The sequence below is a fragment of the Lissotriton helveticus genome, chromosome 8 (assembly GCF_964261635.1).
Source record: "Lissotriton helveticus chromosome 8, aLisHel1.1, whole genome shotgun sequence".
Lineage (NCBI taxonomy): Eukaryota > Metazoa > Chordata > Amphibia > Caudata > Salamandridae > Lissotriton > Lissotriton helveticus.
Genome location: NC_136069.1, coordinates 1,338,554,211 through 1,338,570,373, shown reverse-complemented (window position 1 = coordinate 1,338,570,373; position 16,163 = coordinate 1,338,554,211). Strand labels below are relative to the sequence as shown.

At 43.8% G+C, this 16,163-nt stretch overlaps 1 protein-coding gene and 1 long non-coding RNA gene across 3 annotated transcripts in view; one reads left to right on the top strand and one right to left on the bottom strand.

Moving 5' to 3' along the window:
* The window catches only part of SLC19A2 (solute carrier family 19 member 2), a 74,983-nt gene extending 72,776 nt beyond the window's left edge, over positions 1-2,207 (bottom strand). For both annotated transcript variants that reach the window (XR_013599960.1, XM_078658318.1), the window contains exon 1: positions 1,809-2,207. Coding sequence is in view for 1 of the 2 variants with exons in the window: in XM_078658318.1 (XP_078514444.1) it covers positions 1,809-1,982 (174 nt within the window). In the remaining variant the exon portion in view is untranslated. The remainder of the gene's footprint in view (positions 1-1,808) is intronic.
* On the top strand, positions 440-12,867 carry LOC144773353 (uncharacterized). The gene is made up of 3 exons (XR_013599961.1): positions 440-614; positions 10,528-10,646; positions 12,754-12,867. It is a non-coding gene; the product is annotated as an uncharacterized LOC144773353 (long non-coding RNA).
* Positions 12,868-16,163: the final 3,296 nt, after the last annotated feature.

Below are 16,163 nucleotides of genomic sequence, written 5' to 3'. Positions count from 1 at the left end.
TGGACTGTGGTTAACACAGGACAGAACCAGGGCACTGAGTCCCGCCACAATCTGTCTGTGCCAAGCCGGCACCTGCCATCCCACCTAGTAGCTTCGACAACCAAATAATGGGGGAGGATTCGGCATCTCATCCTTACAAGCCTGGGTTAATATAGGCTTTCCTCGACGGTGAACAAACTTCCGGGAGGGCACTCCTCAGCGAAACTCCAGGACGCGCCTCTCCCCGCTGCAGGCTGACTCACCCACGGGGTGTCCCAGCAACAAGACGCAGACAAACTCTGTGTATGTGAACAACATGTTACTGTCCCAGCCATGGGGTGAGTCAGCTTGGCGCGCGCCGGGAGCTCTTTCTAGATGTGCCAGCTGTGCATGACTTACACAGCTCATGCTTTCTGTGGCAACTTCTTGGTTCAGCTAATGCCATGGAGGTACAGGACATTTTACTGAAAGCCGACTCTGGAACTCCCACTGGGCCAGGGGTAGTCAAACTGCGAACTGAGCGACAACAGGTATTACTGGCATTGACGGTGAACCTCAGCGCAGAGCTGATAAAATACGTGGACCAGCGAGCAAAACTGAACAGGGCAAGTCTCAGTGAGGGACAACAAAATCAGGTAGGTGGAATGGGTGAATATATTTAAGCTAACAGTGGTTATTCTGTACTCAATCCCATCCATGATGTTTTTTCGCTGCTATATCACTACAGACAGGGCCAACCACGTGCATGTCGGTCTGGGCCTGGCCAGTGCTTGAAATGGAAACATAGAAGTGCAGGTACTCTGTAGCAGAGTGCCTGCTTGTTTCTGAGAAGTGTCATGGTACTCTTCAATTAAAAGTATTAATTCGCTCTCGAGAAGTGCTGGTACTCCCCTCCTCAAAATAAAAAAGTGCCGGTACTCGGACCGGGGCAGTACCGGCCGATTTAAAGCACTGGGCCTGGCACCAAAACAGACAGACCACGGCGAACTGCCAGACCATGTCCCTTCTGCACAAATACACATCCAATCACTGACAAGTGTCAGCCTTTCATGGGCGGGCCTCGTCGGTGCCGCGCATTTCGACCCAGGCACTGTGAGCTATGGGAGTTACAATGTGGGTATCCGCTTCCATGTGGAGAAGACATGGATATGATTGGTGCAATCAATACTTAACAAGACCTATGCAGATCAACAACACGTTGCTGGCTGCTGCAACCCAATGAGCTTAACAGCAGGCAGCCTTTCAATCGCGTTTGGAGAATTTGTTAAAATGTTTTTCAGAAAGAAAGGCTTTATACGTTGAAATTCTAATTAACCATGATACAGCGCTGATGACCGCATTGCCTTGTGGTTCTTAACAGGAGGTAGGAAAGTACTATAGAAATACATACTACTGTCTCCACTCCGCCTTGCCTGTCGTTATTATTTCTTCTGGAGAGTTTAAGCGTGCGCCTAGGGCGCTTGTTGTCTTTTTTTCTATAATTGGCAGTATTCACCTTATAAATACTAGTTGACCAAGTCACGATTTGAATGAGTACACCGATTTTTAAATTTCTCCCAGAACATTTCCCACATGCTTTGAATATGTACACCGATTTTTAGATGTCCCTCTGGACATTTCCCCACTAGAGTGAAGTCTTAAAGCAGTGCACTTCTGGGATAACCGGTTTATCCAAAAAGCAGTTCATGCTGACCTTGCTCAATAAGTTGCTGAGTTTCCGGGCATCTTATCTTGCCCTATATTTTCCCCACATGGGAGTCTCATAGAGAAGGTATTTTGGCCACTAGAACCATGATGCCGAGACACAAAGGAGAGGCTTCCGCACTCACCTGGCGCTCCGTGAGGTTCTTGTCCGGCCCCAGCAGGTACGGGGTGAGGAAAGGTTCGGACGGGCGCAGGTTGCAGAAGAAGCCATAGAGGCAGAGGAGGGCGGTGGGCAGCGTCCAGCCCGGGCCGGACAGCAGCCGGGCTCTGCGCGCGTAAACGGCGCTTTCCAAATCCATCGCACAGCCTTCAGGGTCGGGTGCACCACTCAAACTACCGAACTGCAAGGTCAGAGCAGCCGAAGCCACTACCGGAGGCGGGACGAGGGAGCGGAGAGAAGCACGAGACGGGCATCAGGTTCCACTCAAAGGAGCATGCAAGGACTCCGATTGCGTCACCAAGCCATGGCCCGCCTTCCCTGTCCATCACCCGCTCTGGAAGGCTAGGATAGGTGCAACGGTTTGTGCTGCAAGAGCGTCAGGCACATGCCTCCTCGAACAAAACCCCGCCTCTTTCAGGGTCGCACGCCGTCACGTGACTAGTCCCTTGCACTGGCAGGTTTGGTTGGAAAAGTGACGTTAACTAATCACGCAAAGAGACCCCACGGGGGCGCGTCTCCGAGAGCCACGCGGTTGGCCGAGAATGCGAAACGTCACAGCCTGTGCGAGAGCTGGTGTTTTTTTTATTTTATTTTATTTTATTTAATGCATTTTTATAAAGCGCGGACTTTACCCAAAGGTGTCAGAGCACTGTACAATAGAAGCAGTTACGTTACATGAGAGAACTGTTGCAGGAACAAAACAAACACAAATAGCAGGCCATAGAATCGGAGCGATGCAGGCAAAAGGCACACAATCCCAAGCACAGCATGAACAGACTGTACAAGCAAAAATAAGAATAAATAAGACAAATTATACAATGACTAAAGAACTTCCTGGCGAACAATAGCAGGACATAGAATCAAAACAACACAGGCAAAAGGAACACAATATCAAATACAGCAAGCACAGGATGTACAAACAAAATACAAATATTTGTGACAACTTTACAATGACTAAAGAACTTCCTGGTGACGTCTGAGAAGGAGGGAATTAGATCTGAAAGTGTCTTTGGAATAACAGAGATTTGAGGTCCGCTTTGAAGATCTGGATGGAGGTGATGGCACGGAGCGAAGGAGGAAGCGAGTTCCAGATTCTCACCGCATTACCTGAGAACGATTGTGCCAACAATTTTCCCCTTTTGAAGGAGGGGGGTTCAAGAAGGAACTTTTCCGCATTCCGAGAAGGTCTTGAGACTCCAGACAGTTTGAGTTTATTCGCCAGATAGCGAGGGGAGGAAGAGTGCAAAGCTTTGTGGGTGATGCACGCTGTTTTGTAGATAGCTCTAGCCTCGATGGGAAGCCATCGGAGAGAAGACAGGATAGGAGTGATGTGGTCACTATGTTTGGACCCTGTAATGAAGCGAGCTGCTGAATGGAGGATGGATTTGAGGGGGGAGAGGTGAGATTTAGGAAGGCCAGACAGAAGAGAATTACAATAATCCAGTCTAGAGAGAACTAGCGACTGGACCAAGGTTTTCAGGTCATTCTCCGGGAAGAACCGACAAATCCCCCATAAAAGGCGCAGTTGATAACGTGCGCTCTTGGCCATGGAGTTGATGTGTGAGATTAGGTTGAGTCTTTTGTCAAGTATGACACCTAAGGATTTAGCGCAGGCCACAATGATGGGTTTACTGTTGAGTAGATTCGATTGATCCATCCAGGATTGAACAGGAGGCAGGGAGAGAGAGCTAGATAAGAGGAGGAATTCCGTTTTGGAGGGATTGAGAATGAGTTGGTGAACTAACATCCAGTTGTGAATAGTATTGAGAGTAGAGCTGAGTAGTGAGAGATCATCAGAGGAAGACACCTTGAGGCAGATTTGGGTGTCATCCGCATAGAGATGGTAGAGGATTCCAGATTTGCTTAGAAGGTTCCCTAATGGTTCCAGATAGAGATTGAACAGAGTGGGAGCAAGGATAGAACCTTGAGGGACACCTTGACCAACCACCAGTGGAGACGAGAGACTGTTTGCAATCTTGATTATTTGGGATCTGTACGAGAGGAAAGAGGCAAACCATTTGAGTACTGTGCCTTCCACGCCCATTCTCTGTTGAAGAATGTTAAGGAGGGTGTTGTGATTAACAGTGTCAAATGCTGCAGAGAGGTCAAGAAGAATCAGAAGGCACAATTCCCCAGAGTCGAGAATATGCAGCGCATCATCGATCACTTGCAGCAGGGTTGTTTCCGTGCTGCAGTTTTGAATAAAGCCAGACTGGAACATGTCAAGGAGATTATTGTCCATAATGTGTTGGGAGAGTTGTTTTGCAACACATTTTTCTGTGATCTTTGAAAGAAAAGGGAGATTGGTGATGGGGCTGAAGTTATTGAGGTCATTTGCATCTGCAGAGTTTTTTTTAGAAGGGGGTAACCTGTCCTGTTTTGAGGACAAGTGGGAGGGATCCTTGACTGAGGAAGAGATTGACTAGCCTGGTCCAGTAGGAGAGAGTGTTAGAATAGAAATCAATGTCGATGCCACTGGGAATGGGGTCGGAGGAATGGTTGGAGGTTTTGGTTTCGCGGATGCATTTGAGGAGATCAACCTCTGAGATGGCGGCAAAGTTCTGCCAAGTGACTACGAATTTTCGCTTCTCGATGGGGGTGGGGTGGTTAACCTGTTCCACCAGCGATTTTACCTTTTGATCGAAGAATATAGCAAACTCAGTTGCTTTCTTAGAAGCATCCTCAGGCTCGATGGTATGGGGAGAACAAGTAGCGTTTTTGATGAGGTCGAAAAGTTTTTTGGGTCTGTATTTAGCTGAATCGAGGAGGGTTCTGAAATGTGATGCTTTTTCCTGGAAGATGTGCTTGTGGTATATGGATCTTGCTGAACGTAAAAGAGAGAGGTTGGGGGTGGATGGAGATGGTCTCCAGTGCTTCTCCAAGATTCTAAGGTTTTTCCTTTCGTCATAGAGAGCTTTGTTGAACCAAGGAGCTGATGGGGTGGGTCTTTTTCTTTTGCTTTGGAGTGGAGCAACCTTGTCGATTTCAACTGCAAGGATTGAGAGGCAAAGGGGAGTGAGATCGTTGACATCCGTATTGGGGTCTAGACTAGGAAGAGACTGCATAGCAGAATCACGTAAAGAGTCAAGATCAATGTTTTTTGTGTTGCGGAACCACGTAGAGGCTGTTTTGGGTTGGCCGAGAGTTAAAATGTGAGAGAGGTGAAAACAGAAGGGAATGAGGAAATGGTCAGACCAGTCAACACGGATGGGTGAAGCAGTGGTAATCTGGTCTGATTTGGAAATCACAAGGTCCAGAATTGAGCCCTTGGCATGTGTAATTTCCGAGCAGTGTTGTGCAAGATCGTTAGCTGAGAGAAAGGTTGCAAGCTTGTTGGCAGCGGAGTCTTCCACAGATTTCCAGTGGAGATTGAAATCGCCTACGAAGATCTGCTTGTCGCTCTGTGAATATTGGTCACTAATGAAGTCGATGAATTCCTCCATGAAGGAAGAGCAATTACCAGGCGGGTGGTAGATGGTATGGAACCTGAAGGGTGTGCCATGATGAACTTGGAATTCTAGGGAGAGGCATTCAAAGGTGCGAAAGAGGGTGGTGGGCAAGGCTTTGATTTGGAGGGTGTTTCTGAAGATGATCGCAATACCTCCTCCGATCTTGCCTGGTCTGTCATTTCTGAGAATAGAGTAGTCAGTAGGTAACAAAAGATCAAATGAAGTGTGAGAGGAGTTATTAAACCAGGTCTCAGTGAGAAAGAGCATGTCGAGGTTGTGGTGGGTGATGGTGTTGGAGATTTCCAGTTTGTGTTTGGTTGCAGATCTGCAGTTATGAAGCATACAGTGTAGCTCTGACGCAACTGTTTTGGTGATGTGAGAGTCTGGACTGATGAGGGGGATAGGGATTAGATTCTTGAATGAAGGTGCCCCTTGAGGGGGAGGCTGGTAAGTTCTGACGGAAGAGATGGTCTGAATGGCAAATTGAGTAGAGTTGTTAGGAGAGCTCTGCCCTCCGCCGCTGCCCATCTATTTACCTCTTGGTTCCAAACCCCAACCTGTGGTCCCATAGCTGATTTCCATGTTATTGTGATTCGCCTTTTGGCCAGGGCCAAAGACAGATCGATAAATCGACTTCCCACCTTGCGTCTGGGTGGTCTGGGATATAGCCCCAGGAGACAGACCCCGCTGAGTGGGCTAGTGTACGACCCAGTGTGTCGTTGATTTTAGAAATCACTGCATCCCAGAACCTTTGCACAATCGCACAGCTCCATGTCTTATGGAGGAAGTCCGTGTCTAGGTGTTTACATCTTGGGCATTCTCTGGGTTCCCCTCCAAATGCAGCCTGTATGCGGTGTGGAGTCCTATATGTCATATGGACATAATTAAACTGTAAGTATTTTAGGCGGGTATAGAGAGAGATCTTCTTGGGCGATTCCAAAACATGGCACCATTCTGCATCAGTAAATGGTTTATTAAGGGATCTCTCCCATTTCCCCCGGAGGTCGCGCATCGGGGACAAGGATGCTTTTAGGAGCGATGCATAGAACCATTTTATTTATTTATTTATTTACTTATTTATAAAGTTTTATATTTGATGTCCGGCTGTACCCAGTGTTATTAAAGAGTGGATAAGCACCTGCGTAGTCAGCTCCTCTCTTCCCACACCCCACAGCCACTCAAATGTTCTCAACAGCATTTCGTACATAGGAAACTGGCCAGCAGGGAGTCCATAACTCTCCGCCAGATCTGTGAAGGGGAGTAGCCAGTGGTCTTGAAAACAGTCCCGGTCATATCAATCCCTGCCCCGGTCCAGGCAATCAACTGCTCCACCCCCAAGATCGCCTGAGGTTCTCCGTAAGGTAGCCTGATCAGTGGTAACACCGGTGTGTACATCAGACCCACTGGCAGCCTAACCATACACCTTCTCCAGCATTGTAAGGCCGTAACTTGTAAGACCGATGTGTAGGACACTTTTGTGGCCGGGTTCAGCAGTTTAGCTAGTAATAGTCGCGGGTGTTGTCCTGGCTCCACTAGGTATGTCCCCTCCTGATTCACCCCCTCTAACCATTGCGCTACCCACTGAAGTTGCACAGCCAGCTGGTAAAATTCGAACTCTGGTACCCCCACTCCTCCTTCTCTCACAGGACGCTGCAAAGTCCGCAACGCAACCCTGCACCTCCTGTCTGCCCCTACATATTTCTGATTCTTATGGAAATAATTCTAGATGTTCTCTATTCGTTTCCTTCAACTGAAACTATCTCAACAGAAAATTCACTTCTTAAAGTACTAACACTTCTTCCAAAAGCATCTTTGATTTATAAACATCTTTCAGCCCCAAATCCTGATCGAGATAGAGCTCAGCTAGCAAGCTGATTTGCGTTTGGAGCATCGATTTTTGGAACAAAATCTTGGCATGAGCATTTAAAGTTTTTAGCTCTGCATTTCGTACTCACTCTACTTTTTTATATCATAGATTATATTATACACCTGTATCTATGCTAATTGTTTCCACACAAATAATATGATGTGCTGGTCATGTAGTTATCCTTATGCAGACTTAATACATCTACTCTTTATCTCACTCTCTATTAACTCTTTTTCTCAATCCTTTTAAATTTCCATTGCCCTATGTTTTAGCTTAATACTTTTGCTAGGAAGTTTATCAGATACATTGGGGTTAAGTTTTAGTGAAAATTGTTTACTTGACCTTCTGCTAGCGCCAGGCATTCAACAAATCACAATTAACTGGAAATGTCCATCTAAATTTTCAGTTAAGGCTTGGTGGTATAATGTTAGTTACTATCACAGATTGGATATTGCTATTGCTTCTTCATGTAAACCATTTGTAAATAGAGATTTATATTGATTGCCATTAACTAACTATTTAAATATGATTGCAAAAATACAAGGATTCCGTAAACGTTCTGAAAATGTTAAGCCTCTGTAAATTATTAATTTCTCTGCTCTTTTCTATAATATCTTTTACTATTATATTTGTTTTTAGGTATTTAAAAATTTCCATTTGTCTCTAGTACTAAGGGGCCAATTCCGATCTCGGTCGGAAGGGCCCCGAATCGGGTTCGGCATTAGTGGATCCGATTCGGAGGCAGAATTTCCTTCCGAGTCGTACACGGGTTCGGGCGTCGAAGTACGATGCGAACAAGCGCGAAAACTCCGTCCGAATCGTTTCGGGTCCGAACCGCTCCGTACGACTCGGTCACAAGCAAACCGTGGCATGCAATGGAGACATTTCACGACCGAACTAGTACGATGCTCGATTCAGGCCTCCGGATCGAGTCGGAGCGTCCGGCTCGCAATTGCTCCCAGAGTTGGACTTCGGGGGTCTGTGTCGGACCCCCTGTTACCCGCAGCCGTACGACTCGGACACAGGGGGAGACCCATGGGTCTCCCCAACACAGGCATGTACCGTGCGGATGGCACCGACGCGTACCCACTGTAGGGGGCGCACTTGTTCGTGACGTACCCATTCAGTCAATGGGAGCCCATGTGCGCGTCGTATGACTGGCTCCCATTGACTTCTATGGGAGTCCGACCAAACCGAGTCCGACAGCAAACGGGTGCTTCCTACTCGCACGGTCGGACTGCAGGGGTCCAGATCGGTCGGAAAACACCCCGGATCCGGCTCAGTCGGAGTGCTTTCAGACCCAGATCGGAATCGTCACCTATGTAATGATACTCGATCTTCAGTTTTAAGATTTATATTTTGTTTCTTTTACTCCCATACCCCCTCGCCCGATGATATTGGTAAAATTGTAAACAGCTTTCTCCTCTGCTTCACGGTCTATATTCTCCCTAATCTCATATTCGACATGTTATGACTATTGCTTACTCTTTGTCGTTTTTATTATTAATAAAGCTTATTAAACATAAAAAGGCATTAATATGGCACGTTATCACATTGCACTGAGAAGTACATATTAAAAGTGATAGTTTTGTAAAACTGGTAGTCTCAACTCACATTTCTTAAAGTGCTTTCATGAGCTATAATGAAGAAAAAAGAGTTTAGGATAAATAAAGTATTGCTTTAGATAACACAATTGAATTGGGAAAGCTGCAATTTACCCAGGTTTTCTGGTTCCACCTTGTACCAATTGTAGCATCCTCTCAGCAGGACACCCACCAATGACTATGCCAAACACAGAGCTTAGTAATACACATCTTTATTTGTCTGTGTGTAACTGCGAACTCAACATTCTAAAGCAGCCTTCACTGCAATACACTCTATTCATTACGTCATAGCTCTATGGAGTTCATCAGGAGCCAAAAGTGTTCCGTCATCGTTAAGTCTCAAAACACTACATCGCCCCCTCTGATAAATGAAAACTTGTCACTTTTCCAAAAAGATACACACATATGTCTGACCGTGTTGTGTGAATTTGAGATTGGCCAACTAGGCCTCGACAAATCTACTCACCCACTCGCTGTGGTGAGTCATATTTTATCAGGGCAAATTATATTTAGCGCCTACTCGCCCCTTCTGGCAAGCTGACAAACAGGTGGACTGTTCCCTCACAAAGTGAAGGAGCATTAAAGATGCCTTTAAACTTTGTTTTTATCTTGTCATATGAATTATGTGTTTAGAGGCAGAGTTCAAAAGTCAAATACTTTTCTTTCTCTGACTGCAAAGTTCGAGGGATTTTGCAAAGTGAACTGTCTGACAAAAAGTGTGAAATGAAAGGCTGTAGGATGTCATGTTTTATTCTTAAAAACATTTAGGTAGCTAAAAGTGAACTATACAAACATTTAAAATACATTTCAGAAGTTATGAAAGTCCCTGTTTTGTAATCCTGTATGATGAAAAACATATTTTAATCAATGAAAACAAATTAGAACACTTTACTTGATGATATGCAAATGATAAATATGTTAGCCGAAACCCAGTTTCCACAGATTATTAGTAAAACTGCATGTTAATGGGAACTTTTTTGGCCATTTCAATGGAAAATGTGCTGTCTGTAAATAACAGTGCACTACCACCTCATGCTTTGCAAGATATTTATTAAAAGTGAATTTTTAAACATGAACTGAGAAACATTCTTGCCCTGATGGCAATGCTGTTAGTGAACTAAAAGGTAAGTCAGGGGTCATGTGTACCGGGGAAACAGCGTTTACATCGCATGCAGTACAACACATGCGATTACAACGCGGTTGTTACAACGACAGCGCTGTTACAATGCTAACCATTACAACGCAATTGTTTCTACGACTTGCTGTAGGGACGCTTTAAACTAAGGAATAGTATAATTTACTATTTCAACACCTTCCCTACTGTTGCGCACGCTGGAGTTAGAATAGTAAATTATACTATTCCTAAGTCCAGCGCGCCCCAACAGCAAGTCATAGAAACAACTTGCGATGTAATGGTATGCGTTGTAGCAACGCGGTCGTTATAATGTTGTACCGCATGCGATGTAACATCGCATATTCTGTGTACCCTCTATATGGGCTAGATTCTTGTTATGTATGGACCGAATGTTTAGTCTATCAAATCAACCCAAATCGTTTTAGTTGTATAGCAGGAATGCTGAACTCACACATTGGAAGGTGCTCTCGTATGTGATAAAAAAGAAAAAGGTGGCTCTGCAAAATAAAATATTTGCATAGGATGACAAAATGCAACCAGTTTATGTGCAAATTACAATACAGTTGGTTTGAGTAGATTGTTCACGTTACTAAACCTGCAGGTCTGGTAACATTTTATTATTTTTTTAGGTCTTCCATAATCATGATCTAAGATCTGCTGGGATGGTGAAAAGGCGGCAGCAGTAAATGGTGTTTCAGAGCACTCTGTCTCCTCTCTGGAAGATAATGTTTTTTGCATGTCGTCTTCGGTCAGTATATGTTTTCATCCTTTGTTTCTGACCGAAGTCCCTCGTATAAATAGCATTCTAATCTCTTTCTGTCTGATTGGTCCACTGGGGTATCTTGGTTGTCATTGCTTTGCCAAACATCAATGTTGCCGGACTTTCACTGGCCATCGAGTGAGGTGTTGACGATTAGCTTGCAAAGTAGATTTTAGCACAGTTTGTAAATTGAGCTTTATCAAGTGTATCTTACTGCACCGCTTTCTTTAGGGTACTCATAAACCTCTCAACCAGTCTGTGGGCCTGCGGCCAAAGAGGAATGCTCTTTTGATGGTTTTTACTCAGATGCTCTAAAAGTCTTTGAACTCGAGACCATTAAATGGTAGGCCATTGTCAGATTTCAGTATGGCTGGAACACCTCTTTTTGCAAAGATGCCATCCAGTCTCTCAATAACTCATTAGTGAGTGGTGGATGAGAGATCCTCAATTAATGAAAATCATGAGTATTCGTCCAGTCACAATCAGGTGATGTCCATTGTCGAGTGGACCGAAAAAAAATCAGTGGCTATTCTCTCCCAGGCATGCTTTGGCAGTTCTGATATGTTTAAGGTGTGTGGAGTAACTTTTGTAGTTAGGCAGTTGCATAGATGACAGGCCTTTAATTCCTTCTCAACACACCCGTTGAGATATGGAAACCAGACTCGGTCTCGGAGAGCTCGTTTCATGGCAACAATTATATCTTTTAACTTTAGGCTGTGATGATCTGGTCTAACAAAATGAATGGTATGTTTTTATTTTACAAAGAAGTTGATATAAAGTTCAGCTGACTTGGATGGAGTTCCATGACCTTGAATGGGCACTCTCGAAAAGTAGTCAGCCGGGTTCTGATTTTTTCCTGGATGATGCACATTGTTATAATTGTACTCTTGTAGTCGTAGTCCCCAGCGTTCAGTGCGAGCAGGCAACTTTGCCTTTGGATTGCCAAATAGTGTTAGTAAAGCGCCGGGAAACTCTGTGGAATAGCCGTGCGCATTACAAGTGCCCAGTAACATAACATAACATTACATGGTCTCTCATCTGCGTAAAAGGCTTTCCATACAGGAATACATGGAAGTGTTCACATGCCCACACCATGGTTAAACTTTATTTCTCAAGTTGTGAATATGCACGTTCGGTTGGAACAAACTCCTTCTTGCATATGCCACAATATGCCTTCGAGCACTCCGGTTTCCACTGTGCAATGCAAGGATAGTACCTAACCCGATTGGGCTAGCATCAACAACAACCTCTGTATGAAGTTTCAGATTGAAATAAGCCATTTCAGTAGCATTCTCAATGGCTTGATTGACTTTTTAAAAACTATTCTCACATTCATGTGACCACTGAAATAAAGCATTCTTTTTCATCAACTCTCTCAATGGAGCACTTACAGTAGCAAAGTCTATTATATATATCTGGAATAGTAGCTGGCCATGCCAAGAAATGAACACACCATGGAAGCATCTTGTGGGGCTTCAGGATTTGACAGCGCTTGTACTTTAGCAGAACCTGGTGTCATACCCCCATCAGAAAAGATATGGCAAAAGAACTTTAGCTTTGTCCAATGGAACTCACATTTGTCTGCATTCAAAGTCAACCCTGCTTCAGCAAGTAAACAACATACTTGTGAAAGAGCTTTATCATGTTCTTTTTTGGTAGCTATGAAAAACAATATGTCAATGCTGTAATGGAATGCATATGTGAGAGAAGGTATGATATTTCAAAGTATGTCATGAAACGGTTCTGCAGCAGATGACACACCAAAACGTAGTATTTTGCATCAAAACCGACCAACATGTGTAGAAAAGGTTGTAATGTACTTCCAATCTTCTTCGAGTTCAAACTGATGATCAATAAATCAAGGCGAGAGAAGACCTTTGCCTATTTAGTTGAGTTATCATGTCAGCAATGTATGGACCTGCATGTCGTTCTCGTTCAATTGCCTTGTTTGCCTGATGCATGGCAAGTCATATGTTTACCACTCCTTCACTGTTATTTTTGGGCACTACCAGGATGGGAGAAACCCATGGCGTTGGACCAGTTGAACTCTCACTGATATCATGCTTAAGTAACAATTCAAGTTATTTTTCAACAGCATGCTGTAAATAAAAGCAATTCACCTTTGTCTCTGAGCAGCTGGACCCGGGCACTACTCCTTGGGTGCTGTGCCCAGTGCTGCGGTATGAAGATTCTCTTTAATTTCTTCTGGTAAGTAAACAAATGTTTCTTGCATCTAGTTCGCATTGCTTCAGATGTTTCTATATACTTGGTTACACCTGGTTGACAGTGGCGGCTGATGACATTTGAAAGTGGCGGGGCGTAAAAGGTTCGGGAGGTGTGTCCTGTAGCGAGCGAGTTTGGAAGGTTCTCCCCCAGGAGAAATTTAAAACAAAGAGTGGGCTAAGGGTGCATTTTCAAGCAAATTTAAGAAAGCAAGAAGATTTATAAAGCAATTGTGAAAGTGACGGGACCCGACCCACTTAAAGACTAAGTTAGTTTACACTTTTTCTGTACTATAAGCCGCATACACTGTTATAGGAAAGTCTCTCACATCACTTTTGTACTGTCCAATCCTAATACCTGGAAAATTGCACAAATGGATGGATGGATGAATGGCTACTCGGCCACATGAGTTCTCAGGAAGAAAAAATGCAAGGGGAAAGGGCCTGCTCCCACCTCATTTCACCCCAAGAACAGCGCTAAGCGCCCACAGGTTAGTGATTTGGAACAAGTCTGATACAATACCTGGATTCGGAAGTTACAGCTCAATAAATATCTATAAAAAACAGTATACTTTTATTCACACAGATATCTAAGGCACTCTATAAAAAGTGTCCCCTTCAAGATAAGTGTATTCTTCTGTAAATGCGATAACTGATATAAAATAAAACAGTTGCCCTGCCTCTGACCAATACCTGCAGGGAAATGGAATCCCAGGCATGCATTATATAAGTAGAACAGGTCACTGGGTCAGGAATATAGGACAGGGAACATACAGGCGATATTTGATGTTTTTAAAGTGGAAGTGATTGTGTACATTATTTTATAGCTAATAGACACTGTTTTATGAACACTACACATGTGCCTATTGCTATATAAAACACCCCAACTTGGGAACTGTAAAGGCCCATTAATAGTGCCTCTTTAGATGCTACTTTCAGAGCTCGCTATGGAAGCACCTCAAGGGGCCTTCCAAACCAGACATGTACAAGTCATATAGTGTGCACACGGGCCCTGGCCGTACAATTAACTCCATCTCGTTTCACAATTCTTCGAGTATCACCCATAAACTAGCCCCCCTCTTCACAACCCACTACAGACATCTTTTGTATTTAATGTTACTGCTTGCAGTGGACCTATTTAAAGCTGTAAAGAAAAAGGTAGGATTATGTGATCTGGGAGAAAAAGGGGAACATTGAAATATATATGAACATGCACCTCCCACTCGACCAGCTCTAACTATACATTGATAAAATAATCTCTGTTGGGCTGTCCCAATGCTTGGAAATATCAAAAACAATCTGCAAGAGATACATCTATTCACATTTTGTTTATTGTTTTCTCTCATCAATTATTTCTCTCTTCTTTTTTAATAATACGTTTATTTTTGTAAATGGTAATAAAAGTCACCATAATTTTCTCTGTGTCCATATGTACAAAACAAATCATAAATAATGCAACATCGATACGATACTATTAAATGTGCAAATTTGACATAACTTGTGCAAAAAAATACAAATACATACAATATAACAATGTTAAATGTGTCCCAATACCATAATCACAAATACTAACCTCACATCCAGTCATAACATACCAAACATTCTCATATACACATCACATCACATTAATTATTTTCCAACTTAAAAATGGCTTTCAACAGAAAAAACTCATGGTGAGAATTCTACTTTAGTATCCATGGTATTGCCGCCAGCTGGAAAAAGAACAGGCCGACACATGTTTCAGTGGATACCTATCATTCAATCCACCTTCTTCAGGACTGCTTGCTTTCTTCAAGTTAATGCAGCGGAGGTTGATTGGGGAATCAATTAGTGTATATATATGGGTGGCTTCCTTTATTCAAAAGCAGGCCCATATATACTTCAGATGTGTCCCATTGGTCATAGGGTGTCCATCTGTTTCTGTTTTCTTTGACTTCTTTCGTATTATCTAGCGTCACAGTAGTTATATGGGTAAATTGTGCAGCTATGCGTAATCAATGTCTGTCTTTAGCTGTTAATTTTACGCCCCTCTGAATAACGCATGACGCTGCCCAGACTCCCGACCGCGGACTCGCTATGTAAAGACAGAGACAGAGATGTAAATCTGTCTCACAGGCTTTACATTCACAGCTCAAATCAAAGGAGGCGATATTTATCAACAAACATATGACGTGTGTGCCTGACAATATCTCAACCACAGAGTACACAGGAGGCACATAACAGGTTCCAGTAAGAGACAGATGCTACTTAACTATGCACAACATTTCTCTGGCCTCTATATATCAAGACTCAGATGGCCATAACCCCACTCAAAGTCTCAAAGATGTGTGTCCTATTCGTACCACTGTGCACCAGCATAATGCACCGCCTGTTAGTAACATCAAGGGCCAGTTACGTCTCATCCCAGCTCCCTCAATGCATGTAGCACATGCATTTAGTAAGATTTTTTAGCCGATTAAAAGACATCGCTTTTCTGTGGCTAGAAATTGACTTCTGCTTGCCATGCAATCTATACAGTGTTTTACATAAGGCTGGGTCTAAACTAGGGTGGCATGGTGAGCAAAAGAACAATGGAGTTAACCCAGATTTCTTGAGTGAAGCGGAATATTTATTTTGTTCCGCCTTTCGTCTATCATTTGTGTTTCTTTTGCTTTCTCGTCCTAAGTGCACCGAGCATGCCCAGAGGTGGGTCCCGGTCTCACGCTGCTACTGAGGGCAGGGTCAAGACTGATTTACATATTGCTGGGTCTAAATTGGGGTGGCATGGTGAGCACAAGAATGATTGATTTAACACAGATTTCTTGACTGGGCACAATGTTTAATTTGTTCTGCATTTCGTCCATCATTTGTGTGTCTTTTGCTTTCTCGTCCTAAGTGCGCGGGGTATGTCCAGACCTATGTCCCGGGTTCACTTTGCCACTGGATCTAAGCTAGCCTTACTGATGAGGGTTAATACTCCGAAACTGGTCCCAGGATGTTTTCTTCTGGTCCACGGAGAACCTGGCATGACAGTTTGGACTGGACTGTTCCCATGAGGAGCAGGGTCAAGACTGCTTTGCATATGGCTGGGTCTAACTGGGGTGGCATGGTGAGCAAAAGAACAATTGATTTAACACTGCTCTCCTGATTGGGGGTGAATGTCTGATTTGTTCTTCATTCCGTCCATCATTTGTGTGTCTTTTGAGAGCACATGAATATACAGCACACACATATATAGTTGGCTTGTGTTTATCTGATTATAACACATTGTTTTTCTGTGGTCAGAAATTGTCAGTTGCAGACC